We start from the raw sequence: 19,590 nt of genomic DNA, 5'->3' as shown, positions 1-19,590 counted from the left end.
GCCCAAACCTCCGGCCCCGGCCGCCTGCTTAAAGCCTTTAATTAGGGAGCAGGGCAGGGTGGGTGCGCATTCCGATTGGCTCCAGAAATATTGCCTGGGAGGCAAAATAGGCTCCTGCCTCCTCCTGTGTGGGTTTTTTTTTTTTTTTTCTCTCTCTTCTTCTTTTTTTTTTTTTTTTTTTTTTTTCCTTTCTGTCTCTCAAGAAACAACAAAGAGTGGGTGAAGGAGGGTGAGGGGGTAAATAAAGTGTGCAGGGTCCTGTCTGCAGGAGGGGGGTCCTGGGGACACAGGGGACACTGAGTGGGGCAGGATGGGGCTGTTTACAAGGGGACTTTGGGACTTTTGGAGGATGTTTGGGGGTGTTTGATGTGGGGCAGGGAGGGGGGATGGGGTTTGGGGCTGGGATGGATCCGTGCTTTAGGGGCTTGTTTGTGGCCTCCCACTTCTCTCCTGCTCCCACCTTCTCCCAGCGGCGTCCCCCAGTCCAACACCACCCCCAGACAGAGCCCCCCGAGGATCCTCCCGTACCCCCAACCCTGCCGCGCTCCCCTCGCGCTGGGGGCACCTCGGAGCAGTGACAAGCGCTGATTTTGGGGGGACACCCCCGGGGCTCTGTGCCCCTCTCCCATCCCCACTCAGAGCCGTGACCCCTCTGCTGCCCCAAGGGCCTTCAGCAGCGTGACCCAGCCGGAGGTTCCGGGCCAGCCCTGAGCTGCCCCCGGCCACCAGCAGGGCTGTCCGGGGGGCACCTGGAGAGGGGGGGCTTTGCAAGTGAGGCTGTTTTTTTGGGGAGGGGTCTCTGCTGCTGTGGGCAGGAACTTCCCCTGACAGGTACCGGGGTCTGGGGGGCGGCAGGGTCCGTGACCCGGTAGGGCTGTCCCCTCCTGTCCTCCGTGTGTCCCCTCCTGTCCCCTGTGTATCCCCTCCTGTCCCCTGTGTGTGGTGTCCCCCCCCTCCCCGCATTGTCCCCGCGGTGCCCCCCGGGTCCCCTCGGCCCGTCCCGCCGCGCGGGGCAACGGCTCCGCCTGGCGGCCACGGCCGGAACTGCACCGCGCCCCGGGGACCGCGGGTTCCAGTCCCGGCACCGCCGGAACGCTCTGGGCCGCAGGTTCGAGTCCCGGTACCGCCAGAAACGCGGGGGAAGAGGGAGAAAAATGTGGGATGGGAAAGGAGCAGGAGTGGGAAAGGAGCAGGAATGGGAAGAGGGGAATGGGAATGAGAACGGTAACAGGAATGGGAACCGGAATAAAAATAATAATAGGATAGGAATACAAATAGGAATAAGAATAAATAGGAACGGGAATAAGAATAATATTAGGATAGGTATACAAATAGGAATACAGAAGAATAAATAGGAATGGGAATAAGAATGGAGCATGGATAAACAGGAATAGGAATGCATAAGAAGAGGAATAAGAACACATAGGAAGAAGGACAGGAATATGAGTAGGAAAAGGATTAGAAGTAGGAATAGGAATAAATAGGAATAGGAGTAACAGCGAGAACAGGAAAAGGACAGAAATAGAAATAATAGAAATAGAAAGGAATGGAAATAATAGAAACAGATTGGCAGAAATAAAGAGAGGAGCACTGAATGCCCAAGGGGAGCAGGAGGCTCTGCAGGAGGCCAAGAGTGACCCCGGAGTCGAGGGAACAGCACGGTCTCATTTCCCGCGTGGGAATTGTGGCCGGGGATTCCAGGAATTCATTCTGGGGGGACAGAAGTGTCTGGGAGCAGCCCAGCCCAGCCCTGGGAGCCGCGCCGGGATTCCCTGGGAGGTTCCCAGGGTCCCCGGGAGCCGCTGGGCCATCCGCAGGTCCCCAGCCTGGCTGTCGCCCTCCAGCCGCGCTGTCGCCAGGGCTGGGCCCCGCCGGGAGCGGCAGCCGCGGCAGGAAAAGCCGGTTGTGGAGCTGGAGGCCGGGGAGGGCAGCGGGGGAGCCGGGCTGGAGGGGGAGCGGGTCCGGCCAGTCCCGGACCAGTCTGGGCCTGGGAGCTCTGGGGCTGCCGGGCCGGGCTGGCTCCTGCGGAACCCCAAATGCGGGAGCTCCCGGGTGGGGAGGGGCTGGGGGGCGGTTTGGGGGGCTGGGGCACCCCAAATCGCTGTTCTGGGACACCCGGGGGTCTCTGGGGGGACCCCACGGGCAGGGCTGGGCACAGGGTCCGGTCAGGACCCCCCGAGTGTCCCCCACAGGGCTGGGGGTGCCCCTGGTGAGCCTCCAACCCCCCCCAGCCCCACCGAGCATCTTTGGGTCAATGGCGTCACCTCGTGGCCTTTGGGGGCAATGACACGGCGCGGTGACGTCATCGGTGTCACCGGGGGCGCGAGGGGCGGGGCCGGCGTGGGGACAGGGGATGGGACAGGGGACAGGGATGGGGACAGGGATGGGGACACGAGACAAGAGATTGGGACAGGGGATGGGGACACGGGATGGGGACAGGGGAGGGGACAGGGGATGGGGACAAGGATGGGCACAGGGAGGTCCCTGTGCAGTGCCAGCTGCGCTGCCCGCGGTGTCCCTGCTGCCGTCACTCTTTCCAGGGCCGGTGACACGGCACGGGGCCGCGGGGACACGGGGCGGGGGACACAGCACAGGACATCCTGCAGCCCCCCCAGCCGGATTTCCCGGCACGGTGGGAGCGGCGCGGTGACTCCCGGTGACCTTTGCCGGGGTCGGGACGGTGACGACCGCGACGATGCTGCCGTGGGGGGGCACACGGAGGGTGTGGCAGAGGGCGTGGCCCGGCAGGGGGCGGGGTCTGGGGGTCGCGATGCCCCCTCGGGGGTCCCACAGCTGCCCCAGGTGCGCCCGCCCGTCCCTCCCCGCACACCTGCGCTCGCAGGTACCCGCGGTGCGCAGAGCGGTGCGTGCGCGGTCCCTTTAAGGGGCGTGTCCGGAAGCGGCCCCGCCCCGGCCCGGCCCCGCCCGGCCCCGCCCCCTCCGCGCACCGGCCCCGGTGGGGCTCACGGCGGGTACGGCGGCCGGTGCGGGACATGGCCCTGCCGGGGCTGCTGCTCGGGCTCGGCCCGGTGCTGCTCGGCGCCGCCGCCGCCTTCAACCTGGACCGCACCTTCCCGGTGCTCAAGGAGGGCCCCGGCGGAGCCCTGTTCGGCTTCTCGGTAGCGCTGCACCGGGAGACGGAGCGGCGGGAGCGGAGCCTGTGAGCGCGGCCGGGGGGCGGCGGGCGAGCCCCGAGCGCTGCGGGAGAGCCACAGGGGGAGATTCACCTGAGGGGGGGGGAGAGTGGGACGGGGAATGACGGGGAGGGGTCTCCCGTGGGGTGCGGGGGTCCCCGGGAGGATCGGGGGGGTCTCCGGTGCTTGGGACCCCCGTGAGGAGGAGGAGGGTGAGACAGCGCTTTACCTGCGGGCGTCCCCGTGAAGGGGGGTCCCCCGTGGGGGCGGTGGCGTTGGGAGTGGTCCCCGTTAGGGTCGGGGTCGCCATGGGGTGGGGAGGGGTCCCATTGGGGCGGGGCAGAGCGGGGGATGTACCCTGAGGGGATGAGGAGCCCCCCCTTGGGATGGGGGTCCCACGTGGGGTGGGGTCCCTGTGGCACGGAGGGTCCCCCGGGGGTGCTGGGGGTCCCCAGGGTGGGAGGGGTCCCTGTGGGGAGGGGTCCCTGTTGGGGGGGGGGGGTCTCTGTTCTGTGTCAGGGCGAAGTCCCGAACCCGCGCCGCCGCTGTGGGGGCGGGGGGCACCTGGAGGGGGGTGGGGGGTCCGGGTATGGGGGGTGGGCGCGGGGGGTCCCAAAGCCCATCTGAGGGGGGGTCCCCTCCTCGTGGCTTTTCCGCACCCCGCTATTGGCGGAGGTCCCACCCCTAGCCCCCTCCTCATTCCCCGCAGCGAACGGGGCCCCGGTAACACCGGGAGGGGCTGGCAGCAGCATGGGGACCCCCCCGTATCCCCCCGGGTGCGCTCGGAGCCCCTCTTTGGGGGATCCCTCCGCACCGGAGCGGTGGCGGCGCCCCCGGTGCCCCCCGAGCCGCCGCCGGTGCCGGTGCCGGCGGGGCCCCGTGCCCGGAACCTGTTGGGCTGTGGTTCCTGCTGCCGGCCGGGCTAAGCCCCAACAAAAGCCCTTTTCAGGCGGAGCAGTGCCCGTGCCGTCCCCCGCTGTGTCCCCCCTTGTCCCCGTTCCCGTTCCCGGTCCCTCCCGGGCGGGAATTCCCGTCCGTGCCGGTGCCGGCTCCGCCGCAGGGCCGGGCTGGCGGTGTCCCGCTCAAGGGCACGCTTTTCTGCCGGATCACCTTCCCGCGGCTCTCCGGGCTGCGGGAGGGTCCTTGGAGCCCGCCGGGGATCCCTTGGAGCCCCCCGGGACCCCGGTTTTCCCGGGGGAGCGGCAGCAGCTGCCGGTGCAGGCATGTGCCGCTCCGCATTCCAGGGATGCATTCGGGGCCGTGGGATGAGGAGCGGCGGCCGCTCCCGTGCGGGAGGAGCGGAGCCGTTCCCTGCGGAGCTCGGGGGGTGCGGGACCCCCTCCCCTGCCCCGGGGGACCCCCGGGTTCCCCCCGCGGCCGCGCCCTGCCCGCTCCGGTGGCACCGGGCGGGGGTGGCGGGCGGCACCGGCACGGATCCGTTCGTGTCTGCCCACAACGGCCCCGGGGGGTTTGGGGGGGCTGCGACAGGGACGCGCCACCCCCGCACCTGCGTGTCCCAGCGTGTCCCAGCGCGGTCCCGGCTCCGGAGCCAGAACCTCCCCGGGCATTCCCGGTTCCCGGGAGCCTCCGCCGCCCGTTCCCGTGGGCAGCGCGGGGCTCTCTCCGTCCTCGGGGTGCTCCGGTTCGGGGTGGCGGCACCGGCGCTGGGGGGGGTCCCCGGAGCCCCCCCGGGGTCGCAGCCGCGCCCCGGTACCGGGTGGAGGCTGCGGTGCCCTTTGCTCACACAGGTGCAGGGTGGGGACAGGAAAGGGACATTTCCTGCCGCCGTCATGCCCCGTCTGTCCCGGGCTCTGTTTTGGGGGGCTGCCTGCAGCTCTGGCTGTCGGCACCGAGGGATGCTCCGGGGCAGCGGCGGCGCTCCCGAATTCCCCGCGTTCAGCGGAGCCCCCCCGGTTGCGCCCCGCCGATGCCCGCAAGGTTTGTTTGTGCCCACGCCGGGGTTGGTTTGTTTGCTCGCCCCTCCCCGGTCAGGTGAGCGCGGGCTGGGAGCGGGGCTCTTATCAGCGCTCCCGAGATTACCGAGCTCCCCCCGCGCCGCCCGCGTCCGGCCGCTCCCACCGGAGCCGCCTGGGCTCGGTCCGGCCCCGCGGGGTTTGGGGAAACTGAGGCACGGCAGATCCGCTCCGGGAAAGCTAAAACCACCGCCACGGCCCCAAAATGTGCGGCCGGAGGGGAGGCAGCACCCACGTGTGGTGCCCCCCCGGTGGCAGCTGAGGCTCTGCCGGGGCTCGGGGGTCTCTCCGGATTCCAGCTGGCTGCTGAGGAGGAGAGCGCTCTGCTGGCTGCGTTCCCGGCTTTCCCTCCCCCCGGCCGCGCTTTTGCGGCTGCTGGAGCTGGCTGAGCTCCCCCTGCCTTGGCCCGAGTCCGCCGGGGTCCTGCGGGGCTGCGGCTGCTCGGCAGGAGCAGGGGGACGGATGTGGGGCCGTCTGTCCATCCATCCATCCATCCATCCATCCATCCATCCATCCATCCATCCAGGAGCCGTTTCCCTTCTCTCCCGGCTCCTTCCCAGAGGGGCCCCGCTGGATTTGCGTGCCCGGGGACCCCCCTGGTGAACTGGGGAGGAACCGGGGCCGGGCCGGGTCCCCCCGCCTGCTCCTCCCCGCGGTGGGAGATGGATGAGGAGCCCCCCTCGCTGCCCAGCTGCTCCCTGGGGAGGGGGCTCTGGGTTGGGGGGTTCACGACCCCCCTGTTCCATGCCGGGGTGTCCGGGTGGGATTCTCTGCCACCCTCGCCTCTCCCACCCCATGGGGGCCGCACTTTGGGGTGCTGGTGGCCGGACCCCCCCCAGCCCCCGCTCCCCGCTGAGCCAGCGCTGGCAGGGAGCCCCCCCGCTCCCATCCAGGGCGGATTAGGACGGAGCACGGCCTCACATTCCTGCGTCCCTCCCGTCCCGGCCTCCCCCTCGTGCCGCTCTTTGACCATCTCGGCACAGCCCCGGCCCCCCGGCCCAGTGGGACCGGCGCCACAAACTGGTCCCGGCCCCCCAAACCCCAGCTCCGCTCCCCCGGGGCAGCCCCGTGCCCGGGAGGGCCCCGCGTCCCGCACTCCCCCTGTCCCAGGAGCACACAGAGCTGCGGGTGGGCTGCCGTGCCGTGCCGTGCCGTGCCGTGCCGGGAATCTTGCCCGGAGGCAGCGGCGTGCCGGAGCTGCCTGGCTTGGGTGGGCTCCCGCCCCCCGGCACCGCGGGGTCTGCCTGGGCCGGGACCACCGGGGGAGCCTGGGGGGTCCCGCTGGGGTTCGGGGTGTGCGGGCAGGACCCCCCCAGCTCTGAGTCACGGCAGCCGCCCTGAGTCACTTCCCCCAGGTGAGAGGGACAATGGTGGCCCTTGCGCCCCCCCTTGCAGATTCCTTTGTGCCGAGCTGGCATCACCAGGAGCCGTCCCCCCCTCACTCCCTTCCCTTTCCCGCTCTCCAGCCCCCCCATCCTGGCATTCCTGCGGGGAGCAGCCCCCCCGGACCCCCCGGCAGTGCCAGCCCCCCCCACCTGCCGCCCGGGGCTGACTCAGCGGCCCGGGGGGGTCCCGGCGTGCCGGGGCGGGGGCTGCCCGGGGCCCCGCATTCCTCCTGCGCCTGGGCTTTGAGTCAGCGCCCGGCCCGCCCGGACGTGCCCGCGCTGCCGGGCCCGCATTGCTCGGCTTCTGCTCGGCTTCTGCTCGGCTTCGGCTCAGCTTCCCGGCACTCCCTGCCCGCGGGCGCTGCCGCGGGGACGGCGGCGATCGGGCCTGTCCTCGCTGGTGTGGGATGGGGACAGCGCGATCGGCCCTGTCCTCGCTGGTGGCCCTGCTGAGGACCGGCCAGCTCGGTACAGCAGTGCCCCGTGAGCAGCTCTGGATGCCATTGTGCCCTTCGTGTCCTGGGAGCCGTGTCCCCTCTGTGTCCTGTGTGCCATGTCCTGGATTCCATGTCCCCTCCAAGTCCTGGGTGTCCTGGGTGCCACATCCTGGGTGCCATGTCCCCTCTGTGTCCTGTGTGCCGTGTCCCCTCCATGTCCTGGGTGCCATGTCCTGGGTTCCGTGTCCCCTCCATGTCCTCTCCATGTCCTGGGTGCCGTGTCCCCCCCGTGTCCCCTCCATGTCCTCTCATGTCCTGGGTGTTGTGTCCCCTCCGTGTCCTGTGTGCCATGTCCTGGGTGCCGTGTCCCCTGTCCCTGTCCCCTGTCTGCCCGAGGGCGGCACTTCCTCCCCCAGCCCGGCCACCTCCACGCATTGTCCCGGCGCTCCCGGAGGACTTCCCTGCGGAAAGGCTGGCCCTTCCGGAGCCCAGCGGCCGTGCCAGTGCCCCTGCCGGGCCCACGGGGCCTTGCTTGGGGTCCCCGGTATCTTCCTTTGGGGTGGGGGGTCCCTTCAGCATCGCCTGGAGGGGCTGGAATGTCACTGTCCCCCACGGTACTGCCCTCCCTCGGGGAGGTCACCCCTGGCAGGTGCTGCCAGCCCTGTGCTGGCCGAGCCCGTCTGGACTGAGGGGTGTCTGTCCAGGGTGAGGGGTGTCTGTCCCGCATGAGGGGTGTCCATGTCAGATGAGGGGTGTTGGTCCCAGCTGCTGTCCCCGCTCCCGGGGCTGTGTCCCCGTCCCTCGTTCCCGGTCCCTCATTCCCCGTTCCCCGTCCCGCATTCCCGGTCCCGCATTCCCCGTCCCACGTTCTCTGTTCCCGCATTCCCTGGCACGGCCGCTCGGCGCTGTCGCTGTCGGGCCGGACACGCCGCAGCTGCCGGGGCTGCGGAGGGATCAAAGCCCGCCCGGGAAGGGCCGGGGGTGTTTACAGGGACGGGGCCTCCCCGGGGCCTTGTTTTCCCCCCAGCGCAGCGAGGTTTGGGGGTCACTGAGGTTTGAGGGGTCACTGATATTTGGGGGGGTCATTGTGACCCCTCTTCCCACCGCCATGCACGGGGATGGGGGCTCAGCCATGGGATGGGGTCTGGGAAGGAGTGGGGGGAGCAATGACTCCGTCAGTCTGTCCCTGAGGCCGTTTGGGGTCCCTGTGTCCCCCTCCAGCTCTGACCCCGTTATTTGGGGGTGTCAGGGTGTGACAATCTCAGGGAAAGCAGCTCCGATGTCCCCCAAGTGTCCCCTCCCCAGGGCACCCCACAATGAGTTGGGGGGGTTTGGGGGTCGCACCTGCCCCCCCATCAGCCACCCACTGCCCCCTTTGTGCCCCCCAGACTGCTGGTGGGGGCCCCCCAGGCCACGGAGCCGGTGAACGGGACGCGGACGGGCGCCGTGTACGCCTGTCCCCTGAGTGCCACCACCCGCGACTGCCAGCGCCTGCCCATCGAGCTCAAGGGTGGGTGACCCCCCCTGGGTGTGTGACCACCCCAGACCCCCCCCAGGAGGGGGGACCCCCTCTCAGGCCGGCTGTTCCCCTGCAGATGAGCCGGACAAGGCCATCATCGAGGACATGTGGCTGGGGGTGACAGTGGCCAGCCAGCGGCAGTCCCCGGGGAGGGTCCTGGTGAGTGGGGGCAGCGTGGGGCTTTGCACACCCAGATCCCAGATCCTTGCACACCCAGATCCCTGCACACCCAGATCCCAGATCCTTGCACACCCAGATCCCTGCACACCCAGATCCCAGATCCTTGCACACCCAGATCCCAGATACTTGCACTCCCAGATCTCTGCACACCCAGATCCCAGATCCCTGCACACCCAGATCCCAGGTCCTTGCACACCCAGATCCCTGCACACCCAGATCCCAGGTCCTTGCACACCCAGTTCCTTGCACACCCAGATCCTGGTTCTTTACACACACACGCCCTTGGGCTGTCTCCACACCTTTGGGGTGTCCCCTGAACCACAGTGTCCCCACTGTCCCCAGGCCTCTGCCCTGGGCTGTCCCTGTCTGTCCCGGATCTGTCCCTGTCCCTGTCCCCAGGCGTGTGCCCACCGCTACACGCGGGTGCTGTGGCTGTCCCTGTCTGTCCCTGAGTTGTCCCTGTCCCCAGGCGTGTGCCCACCGCTACATGCGGGTGCTGTGGCTGTCCCTGTCTGTCCCTGTCTGTCCCTGATCTGTCCCTGTCGCTGTCCCCAGGCGTGTGCCCACCGCTACACGCAGGTGCTGTGGTCGGGGGCCGAGGCCCAGCGCCGCATGGTCGGCCAGTGCTACGTCCGCGGCAATGACCTGCGCCTGGACCTGGGGGACGAGTGGCAGACGTACCACAACGAGATGTGCAACGCCAACACCGACATCGAAGAGACTGGCATGTGCCAGATGGGCACCAGCGCCGGCTTCAGCGCCAACATCATCTACTTCGGGGCGCCCGGTGCCTACAACTGGCAGGGTGAGGGGACAGGGGGGGACCTGCCACCCCTGGGGTCACCCCTCTGGGCACCCCTTCTCACGGGGGCTCCCTTTGGGAACACTTCCTTCCCCGAGGGGTCTGTGCCCCTATGGGACCCCCATGGCACCCTGTTCCCGAGGTGCCCATGGTGCCCATGTCCCTGCGGGACCCCCCAGTGCTGAGTGTGACCCCCTCCCCTCCCCAGGCACCGATTACATACTGGAGAGGAAGTCGTGGGACCTGCACGACTTCTCCTACCCCAAGAACAAGGACAACGGCAACTCCTACATAGGTGTGGGGGGAGCCCTGGGGGGTGTGGGGCGAGGAGGAGGAGGAGGAGGAGGAGGATGGGTGCTAAAGGGGTGGGGGGGCTCAGGGAGGCTTGAAGACCCCCCTGGGGTAGTGAGACTGGGGGGACAGTGGTGACATTGGGGTGACACGGAGGGAGAAGATGGGGTGAAGAGGAGCTTTGGGGGCTGTGAGTTTTGGGCGTGGATGTTGAAGGCGTGAGGGACACTTGGGGACACTTAGTGACACTTAGCGACATTTAGGGACACTTGGGGACACTTAGGGACACTTGGGAATGCTCGGGAGCACTTGGGGACACTCAGGGATACTCGGGAACACTTGGGAGCACTTGGGGACACTCGGGAACAATTGGGAACACTCGGGGACACTCGTGGACGCTTGGGAGCACTCGGGAACACTTGGGAACAACTTAGGGACACTTGGGAACATTCGGGGACACTCAGGGACACTTGGGATCACTCGGGGACACTTGGGGACACTCACGAACACTTAGAGGCACTCGGGAACACTCAGGGACACTCGGGAACACTTAAGGAGCACTAGGGGACAGTCAGGGACACTTGGGGACACTTAGGAAGGGTGTGAGCCGTTCCCAGTGCTCCCCCCGAGATCCCCGGGCCCAGGGTGTGCTTTGCACGGTGCGGGGGTCCCGGGGTGAGCTTTGCACGGTGCGGGGGTCCCGGGGAGCACACGAGGGGATCTCGGGGGTCCCGTTCCCCCCTGCCTGACGCGTTCCCCGCAGGGTACACGGCCGAGGTGGGCAGCGCGGTGCTGCAGCGGGACGCGGTGACGCTGGTGACGGGCGCGCCGCGGTACCAGCACACGGGCGCCGTGCTGCTGCTGAGCCTCGGGGCCCGGCAGGCGCTGAACCAGAGCCTGCTGCTCCCGGGGCCGCAGGTCGGCTCCTACTTCGGCAGCGCCCTCGCCCTGGCCGACCTCAACAACGACGGGTGAGGGGCTGCGAGCCCCGGCTGCGGGGCGGGGTCATCTGGGGCTCACCTGGGCTCACCTGGGGCTCACCTGGGGCTCACCTGGGCTCACCTGGGGCTCACCTGGGGCTGCCCAGAGGTCACCTGGGCTCACCTGGGGCTCACCTGGGGCTCACCTGGGCTCACCTGGGGCTCACCTGGGGCTGCCCAGAGGTCACCTGGGCTCACCTGGGCTCACCTGGGCTCACCTGGGGCTTCCCAAAGGTCACCTGGGGCTCACCTGGGGCTCACCTGGGCTCACCTGGGCTCACCTGGGGCTTCCCAAAGGTCACCTGGGCTCACCTGGGCTCACCTGGGGCTTCCCAAAGGTCACCTGGGCTCAACTGGGCTCACCAGGGGCTTCCCAAAGGTCACCTGGGCTCACCTGGGCTCACCTGGGGCTTCCCAATGGTCACCTGGGGCTCACCTGGGCTCATCTGGGGCTGCCCAGAGGTCACCTGGGGCTCACCTGGGGCTCACCGGGGACTCACCTGGGCTGGGTCTGTCCACTCCTGGGGGTGGGGGATCCTGCTTAGGGTATCCTGAAACTCAGGTGGGCTTGGACCCCAAAGTTCCCAGGGGTGAGGGTCTCACCTGGGACATCCTGCAGCCCCCAAGGGTGGGGGTCTCACCTGGGATATCCTGCAGCTCCCTGGGGTGGGGGTCTCACTTGGGATATCCCACAGCTCCTGAGGGTAGGGGATCTTACTTACGGTGTCCTGAAGCTCAGGTGGGCTTGGACCCCACAGTTACCATGAGTGAGGGTCTCACCTGCAGCACCCTGCAGCTCCTGAGGGTGGAGGTCTCACCTGGAGCACCCTGCAGCCCCCAGGGTTGGGGGGTCTCACCTGGAGCAGCTCCCCTGTGGGTCCCATCTCTGGGCTGGGGAGGTTTTTTGGGGGCAGTTCCATTTTCACACCTCTGGGGTGTCCCCCCCACTCCAGGTGTGTGAGGTGGGGGCCGTGTCACAGCCCCACGCCGAGCACCCCGCTGCTGTCCCCACAGGTGGCAGGACCTGGTGGTGGGCGCCCCCTACTACTTTGAGAGGAAGCAGGAGGTGGGGGGCGCCGTGTTCGTGTACATGAACGAGGCTGGGGGCTTCCAGCAGCTCCCCAGCCTGGTCCTCACCGGGCCCAGCTACTCCGGCTTCGGCTTTGCCCTGGCCAGCATCGAGGACATCAACCAGGACGGCTTCCAGGGTGAGCACTTTGTGGGGGGCTCAGGAAAGGAGGGGGCCTGGGGGGTCTCTGGAGATGTTTGGGGTGAAGAGGAGGAGATTTGGGATAGGTTGGAGATCCTGGTTATCCCATTATTCCTTCTGCCTGTCCTGAGTTTGTGAGGTCTCGCGGGAAGGGGGGACCCCAGACGTGGCCAGGGCTGGAGACGGAGTTTGGGGGGGCCCTGGGGGGCTGACCCTGCTCTTGTCCCCCTCAGATATTGCCGTGGGGGCTCCTTTTGAGGGGCCTGGCAAGGTTTACATCTACCACAGCAGCGCCGAGGGGCTGCGGGACCGGCCCCGGCAGGTAACAGCCCCAGGGAACCCTGAGCGGGCCAGGACCTGGACCCCTCCCCAGGGCCTGGACCCCTCTCCAGGACCTGCATCCCTCCCCAGGGCCTGGACCCCTCCCCAGGGCCTGGACACCTCTCCAGGACCTGAATCCCTCCCCAGGGCCTGGACCCCTCCCCAGGGCCTGGACCCCTCCCCAGGGCCTGGACCCCTCCCCAGGACCTGCATCCCTCCCCAGGGCCTGGACCCCTCCCCAGGGCCTGCATCCCTCCCCAGGGCCTGGACCCCTCCCCAGGACCTGAATCCCTCCCCTAGACCCCTCCCCAGGGCCTGGACCCCTCCCCAGGACCAGCCCTGAGACCCCCCCCCCACTGCAGGGCACTGTGTGAGACCCCCCTGCCCCCCAATGCAGGTGATCAGCGGGGCAGAGCTGGGCCCCACCAAGATCACAACCTTCGGGTACTCGCTGAGCGGGGGGCTGGACATGGACGGGAATTCCTACCCAGACCTGCTGGTGGGCAGCCTGAGCGAGCGAGTGGTCCTGCTCAGGTACAGCAATGGGGACAGGGGACAGGTGTCCCCCCTGCCACCCCTGGGGTGGGCACAGAGCCGGGGGGCTCAGCCAACCCCAATCCCTGCCCAGAGCCCGGCCCGTGATCAACATCCTGGACAAGACCTTCACGGTGACCCCCAGCAAGGTGGACCCTGCCCAGTGCACGCCCAAGTCCTGGTGAGTCCCCGGTGTCCCCATGGCTGCTGGTGGCACCCCTGGCTCGGCTGACAGCCCCTTTGTCCCCCCAGCATGACGGTGACCCTGTGCTTCTCCTACAACCAGAGCGCGGGGGACTCCAACTACAGCGAGAGGATCAGTGAGTGGGGGGTGCTGGGGGGACACGGGGACATGGGGACGTTGTGGCGGTGTTGGATAACTTGTGCTGTCCCCCAGCCCTGCAGTACACGCTGGAGGCTGACAAGGACCGGCACCCACCCAGGGTCAGGTTCTCGGGGTCCCAATCTGCCACCTACACCGGGCACTTCTCCATGCCTGACACGCGCTGCCAGACCCAGGAGCTCCTGCTGCTGGTGAGCATCCTTGCCTCCATCCTTGCCTCCATCCTTCCCTCCATCCATCCCTTCCTCCGTCCATCTATCATCCATCCATCCATCATCCATCCATCCATCCATCCATCCATCATCCATCCATCCATCCATCCATCCATCCATCCATCATCCATCCATCCATCATCCATCCATCATCCATCCATCCATCCATCCATCATCCATCCATCCATCCATCCATCCATCCATCATCCATCCATCCATCCATCATCCATCCATCCATCCATCCATCCATCATCCATCCATCCATCCATCCATCCATCATCCATCCATCCATCCATCCATCCATCCATCATCCATCCATCCATCCATCCATCATCCATCCATCCATCCATCCATCCATCCATCATCCATCCATCCATCCATCCATCCATCCATCCATCATCCATCCATCATCCATCCATCCATCCATCCATCCATCCATCCATCATCCATCCATCCATCCATGCATCCATCCATCCATCCATCCATCCATCCATCATCCATCCATCCATCCATCCATCCATCATCCATCATCCATCCCTCCATCCATCCATCCATCCATCCATCCATCATCCATCCATGCATCCATCCATCATCCATCCATCCATACATGCATCCATCCATCCATCCATCCATCATCCATCCATCATCCATCCATCCATCCATCCATCCATCCATCCATCCATCCATCATCCATCCCTCCATCCCTGTGATCATCTCTGGGGTCTCTCCCTGGGCTCCCAGCAGCAGAGGGGTTCCCCAGACATGGCTGGAGCTGAGTTTGGGGTCACACAAATCCCACCCCACAGGACAACGTCCAGGACAAGTTGCACCCCATCGTGCTCTCCATGAACTACTCCCTGCTGGAGAGGCCCAGAACCTTCCAGCTGGGCCCCCACTCCCTGGACGCCTTCCCCGTGCTCAACCAGGACCAGTCCCACGAGAACGAGACCAAGGTGTGCCAGGCAGGGATGGGGGCACCCTCTTGGGTGCCACCAGCGTGGCAGGGGCTCAGGGGACATCCCTGTCCCTGCAGATCGAGTTCCAGAAGGAATGTGGCTCCGACAACCAGTGCTACAGCAACCTCCAGCTGCGGAGCAGCTTCGTCACCGAGCAGAACCAGCCTCTGCCCAGGTGACAGCGGGGCCCTGCGTGTCCCCTGGCCCCATGGGGGTGTCCCCTCATCCCCCAGGGGTGTCCCCATGCCACGGTGACGCTGACACCGCTGTCCCCGTTCAGGGTGAACGGCACCCAGGTGCTGCAGTATAGCCGGGACGTGCGCAAGCTGCACCTGAGCATCAACATCACCAACGTGCCCTCGGCGCCCTGGAACGGCGAGGACGCCCACGAGGCCCTGCTGAACGTCACCGTGCCCCCCAGCCTGCTGCCCTCCTCCGTGCGCCCGGTACGGGGGGCGCCCCGGGGCCCCGGGTCCCGCCGGGTGCTCCTGAGGGGGCTCCTGACCCTCCTGTCCCCCCCAGAGCGGAGCCTGCACCTTTGGGGACACGGTGCTATGCGAGCTGGGAAACCCCTTCAAGAGGAACCAGAGGGTGAGAGCCGCCCCCCAGCCGCCCCCAGACGTCCCCAGCCACCCGCCAGCCACCCCCCGGCCCTTCCTGGGGGGCTCCGCAGGGCTGAGCTGCTCCCCGTGCCCCCCGCCCCATGCAGGCAGAGCTGACCATCACCTTCGAGGCCATCGGGATCATGCTGGACACGCGGGAGGTGGAGGTGTGGCTGGACCTGTCCACGTGAGTGCGAGGGGCGGGCCGGGGGTGGGGACGGGCCCGGTGGGACCGGGAGGTGCCAATTCCGGTGCCCCCATCCCGGTGCCCCGGCAGGCAGAGCACGCAGGGGGATCTGCAGCCCGTGCTGGCCAAGCTGCTGGTGGATTACAGCATCCAGTCCTCGCTGAGCATGTGAGTGTCCCCTGCACCCTCTTTGTGTCCCCTGCACCCCTCTGTGTGTCCCCTGCACCCTCTTTGTGTCCCCTGCACCCCTCTGTGTGTCCCCTGCACCCTCTTTGTGTCCCCTCTGCCCTCTCTGTGTCCCCTCCATTGCCCCACCTGAGTCTGGCCGTGCCAGCCCTCCTTATCCCGGGAGGGGACAGGGGACAATGGGATGTCCCCAATGGGATGTCCTCTGTGTCCCTCACGCCGTTCCCATGCCCCATCCCGTTCCCAGAGCTTCGTCCCACATCCAGTCCTACTTCAGCGGGGCCGTGGTGGGCGAGTCGGCCATGAAACAGGAGCAGGACGTGGGCAGCCCCCTCACCTTCGACTTCCAGGTGAGCTGGGTGCCGGAGGGAAGCGGATTTGGGAACGCGGGAGGGAAGTGGATTCGGGAACATGGGAGAGAAGCGGATTTAGGAACACGGGAGGGAAGTGGATTTGGGAATGCCGGAGGAAGGAGGCTTTGGGAACGCGGGAGAGAGGCGGATTTGGGAATACCGGACCCACCTCCCACAGGTGACCACCAAAGGCGAGTCCCTGGGCACGCTGGGCACCATCCTGCTGGGCTTCGAGTGGCCCTACGAGATCCCCAACGGCAAATGGCTCCTGTACCCCACCGAGATCCTGGTGAACGGCAACGACACGTGTCACCCTCCCGGGGGGCTCCTCAACCCCCTCAACCTCACCGTGAGTCCCCAGTGCCCTCAGGGCCGTGTCCCTGTCCCACCACGGGGGTTCCTCAGCCCCCTGACACGGCTCTGATGGGCTCGTTTCCCCCCTCAGCTCCTGCAGGAGCAGGCTCCATCCCGGCGGCGGCGGGAGCTGGAGCCCCCCGAGCCGGGGGAGCCCCCGGTCACCTTGGCCACCGGCCGGCGCCCGCGCTCCGAGGCCGTGCTGGTAAGGAGTGGGGTTGGGTGGAGCATCCCCCATGCCGGGGCGCTGTCCCTGCTCCTCCCTGGCACCTGGGCGGTGCTTGGGGCCCCCTGACCCCCGTGTGTGTCCCCAGAGCTGCTCGGCGGGCACGGCGCGCTGCGTGTGGCTCGAGTGTCCCCTGCTGCACACGCAGCTCCCCTCCAGCTTCAGCCTGCGCGCCCGCGTCTGGAACAGCACCTTCATCGAGGTCAGTGCCACCCAGGGGCTGCCTGAGCCCTGCGGGTGTTAAACAGGGCTCTGAGTCTGCCAGGAGCTGGCAGCCACCTCTGTGTGTCCCTGCTGTCACCTGTGTCCCTGCTCCATCCGTGTCTTCATCATTTGTCTCCATCATCATCCGTGTCCTCATAATCCATGTCTCCATCATCATCTGTGTCTCCATCATCATCCATGTCCTTGTCATCCATGTCTCCATCATCCATGTCCTCATCATCCATGTCCCCATCATCATCCATGTCTCTATCATCATCCATGTCCCCATCATGCATGTCCTCCTCATCCGTGTCCCCTCCCTCATCCCCATGTTGTCCTGTGTGTGTCCCATGCCCATCCCTGTCCCTGTCCCCAGGAGTTCCGTGACTTTGACCGTGTCAAGGTGACGGGCACGGCCACGCTGTTCCTGCGCTCTCAGGTGCCCACCATCACCATGAGGAACCACACGGTGCAGGTGAGCCTCACCAGAGCCCTCACTGGGGCACACTGGGCGGGACTGGGGCCGCTGGAGCCCCCAGCCCTAACGAGCCCCTTCCCACCCCGCAGTTCTCCGTGGACGTGGACTCGGAGCTGCAGGAGGAGCAGCCGGCCGAGATCGCGCTCTGGCTGGTGCTGGTGTCCGTGGCAGCCGGGCTGCTGCTGCTGGGGCTCATCATCCTCCTCCTCTGGAAGGTGAGGGGGGTCCCAAATCCCCTTCCCAGGGTGGAGGGGGTGCAGGAGCTGCGCTGAGACCCGACGGGCTCGTGTCACCCGTGGCCACCTCCTCCCTGCCTGGCGAGGGACACAAGGGACTCGTGGCTGGATTGTGCCCTCGGCTGGAAGGTGCCCCCCGAGGGTGGCAGGTGTCCCCCAGGTGGGTGGTGCCATCCCTGGCTGGAAGATCCCTGCCTGGAGAGAGATAAGGAAGAGGAGCAGAGTTATTCCCAACGTGTTTTGGGTGCAAAACATTTTTGGGGTGTGCACCAAAGCAGGGCTGGACCTCCTTCCCTGTGGCTGTGCTGCAGGGATTGGGGGACCCCCAGAGCCCCCTGGGGGCACCCCCAGCTTCTTGAGCCCTCTCTTTTACCCAGGAGGGGTCTGCAGGACCCCCCCACCCCGCAGCATCCCTGTGGGGCACCCCCCTTCCCCGCTCCCCCCACCTGCAGGGGGGTGCCCGGGACCCCCCCAGCCGCCGTCCCGACCCCCTGACCCTGTCCCCTTCCCTGCAGTGCGGGTTCTTCCGGCGGGCCAACACCCGGGCCATGTACGAGGCCAAGGGGCAGAAGGCGGAGATGAGGATCCAGCCGTCGGAAACCGAGCGGCTCACGGACGACTACTAACGGGGGGCGCCCCCCGTGCCCCCCCCGAGCGCCGCGGGCCCCGCCTGGTAATGCCCCGTGGGGCCGGGCTGCGGCGGCACCTTCCTCCTCTTCAGCCTCCTCTCCTCTTCCTCTGTCCCGCAGGGCTCGGCGGGCTCTCCCGGCGGCTCCAGGATCGCCGCTCCCTTTGCTCTGCTCTTCGCCGCCTCGGGGCTCTCTGTGCCTGTCCCCGACCCTCTCTGTCCCCTCCCTGACGCGCTGTCCCCTCTGTGTCCCCCCCTCGCAGTGCGACTTTTTCCAGCGGACCCGCTACTACCGGATCATGCCCAAGTACCACGCGGTGCGGATCCGGCAGGAGCAGCGCTACCAGCCCGGGGGGCTCCTGCCCCGCCGCCGCCGCAAGAAGCTCTGGGTGACCAAGTGGCAGGAGCCGGACAAGTACTACTGACCCCCTGTCCCCTCCCGGCTCCCCGCCAGGGGGGCTCTGACTTTGCACAAGCGCATCCATCCCTGCCTGCCCCTGCCCCTGCCCCGAGCCTCGGACGCGGCCGCCGCCGCCCTTGGCTCCCGCAGCCCCTCCCGGTTCTCCCGGGGAGCTCCGGTTCTCCCGGGATGCTCCCGCAGCCCCTCCCGGTTCTCCCGGGGGGCTCTTGCACGCCCGTGCCTTGCACGCTTGTGGGGGGTGACCCCCCAAATGTGCCCCCCCTCGCTGTCCCCCAAGTGCTGCTGGCCTCACCGAGTGCCTTCCCCCCGCCCCGCCTCGCAGACACTCCGCTCGCCACCTCCCTGTCCCTTTGTCCCTTGTCCCCGAACTCCCTGGGACACGTCCCGGCCCTTGGGGACACCTCCCTGCAGGCCGGGACACGCTCGGCAATGGGTGCGGGACCTCTCTGCTTTATTCGGGGGGGGCTGGGGGAGCTCATTGCCTCCTGCACCCCCTCCTCACCCCATTCCTCGCGGGGGTCTCCCCCTTCAAACCTCAGACACCATGGATGTCTCCCCATCCTCACCCCAAAGCCCACCGGGGTCTCCCCCCTCTAACCCCATGGGGGTCTCCCCTCCCCTGCCGACCCCAGACCCTTCCTGCTGTTCTCGCAGCTTTGCCTTTTGGGGGGGGGGGGGGTGCAGCGCTTCAGGCCGTGTCCCCCCCATCCCATCCCCGCCCCGGGGGTCGCTGTCCCGCCCCGCGGGGTTAAATTATTCCGTGTTTCGGTGTTTCGGTGTCGAGTCCCGGCGCCCGGTCGGTACCGCGGTTGGCTGGGGAGGGGTCCCGCGCCCCCAGCCCCCCAGCCGGCCCCCAAACCCCCTCTCCCTTCCTCGCCGGGGCCCAATAAAGGCTCTCTCTGGGATTTGTAACCTCGTGTCCCCTCCGTGGTCCCCTCCGTGCCGTGGCTGCCGGGATGGGGCGGTGGGCTGGGATTTGGGGGCTTTTGGGACAAAAAGAGAACGGGGGGGAGATGATGTATCCGCGGAACAGGAGGTGATGGGAGGGTAATGCTGGGCTTGGAGTGGGCTCAGAGCCTCCCAAAACCTTCGGGAAAGGCTCAAATTCCCCCAAAACCCCCCAGAAAGGGGTCTGGGACCCCCCAGGGGATGATGGGAGCCCCGGTTATGCAAATTAGCGCCGGTGCGTCAGCGAGAGGCGGGGTTAGCCAGGGAGGGGCGGGGCCTAAAGCAGAGAGGACGCTGATTGGCCGAGAGGCGCGAGGTGATTGACAGCGGGGCGGGCAGCATTAACTTCCCTGAGGGGCGTGGCTCGAGGTGATTGACAGCGGGGCGTGCAGCATAACATCCCTAAGGGGCGCGGCTCACGATGATTGACAGCGGGGCGTGCATTATTAACTCCGCGGAGAGGCGTGGCTCACGGTGAGTGACAGCGGGG

At 67.3% G+C, this 19,590-nt stretch overlaps 1 protein-coding gene across 2 annotated transcripts; it reads left to right on the top strand.

The window, feature by feature from the left end:
* Positions 1-2,977: 2,977 nt before the first annotated feature.
* ITGA3 (integrin subunit alpha 3) lies at positions 2,978-19,019 on the top strand. 2 transcript variants are annotated; one of them, XM_058820372.1, is made up of 26 exons: positions 2,978-3,160; positions 8,318-8,439; positions 8,525-8,607; positions 9,184-9,433; positions 9,639-9,725; positions 10,485-10,692; positions 11,716-11,909; positions 12,145-12,233; positions 12,630-12,766; positions 12,861-12,947; positions 13,019-13,086; positions 13,164-13,300; positions 14,128-14,274; positions 14,355-14,452; positions 14,558-14,723; positions 14,800-14,868; positions 14,987-15,066; positions 15,157-15,234; positions 15,500-15,602; positions 15,784-15,954; positions 16,051-16,164; positions 16,274-16,387; positions 16,766-16,864; positions 16,957-17,082; positions 17,619-17,776; positions 17,995-19,019. In XM_058820372.1, the coding sequence occupies exons 1-25, from the start codon at positions 2,994-2,996 to the stop codon at positions 17,727-17,729; spliced, it is 3,105 nt and encodes a 1,034-aa protein (XP_058676355.1). In that variant the 5' UTR covers positions 2,978-2,993; the 3' UTR covers positions 17,730-17,776; positions 17,995-19,019. The 2 variants fall into 2 exon arrangements, with proteins under 2 accessions (XP_058676355.1, XP_058676354.1); XM_058820371.1 differs by lacking the exon at positions 17,619-17,776.
* The last annotated feature ends 571 nt before the right edge of the window (positions 19,020-19,590 follow it).

This window comes from Ammospiza caudacuta, chromosome 27 (genome assembly GCF_027887145.1).
Source record: "Ammospiza caudacuta isolate bAmmCau1 chromosome 27, bAmmCau1.pri, whole genome shotgun sequence".
Taxonomy (NCBI): domain Eukaryota; kingdom Metazoa; phylum Chordata; class Aves; order Passeriformes; family Passerellidae; genus Ammospiza; species Ammospiza caudacuta.
Note: the sequence above shows the minus strand (reverse complement) of the source record. Positions and strands in the feature narration are given on the sequence as shown.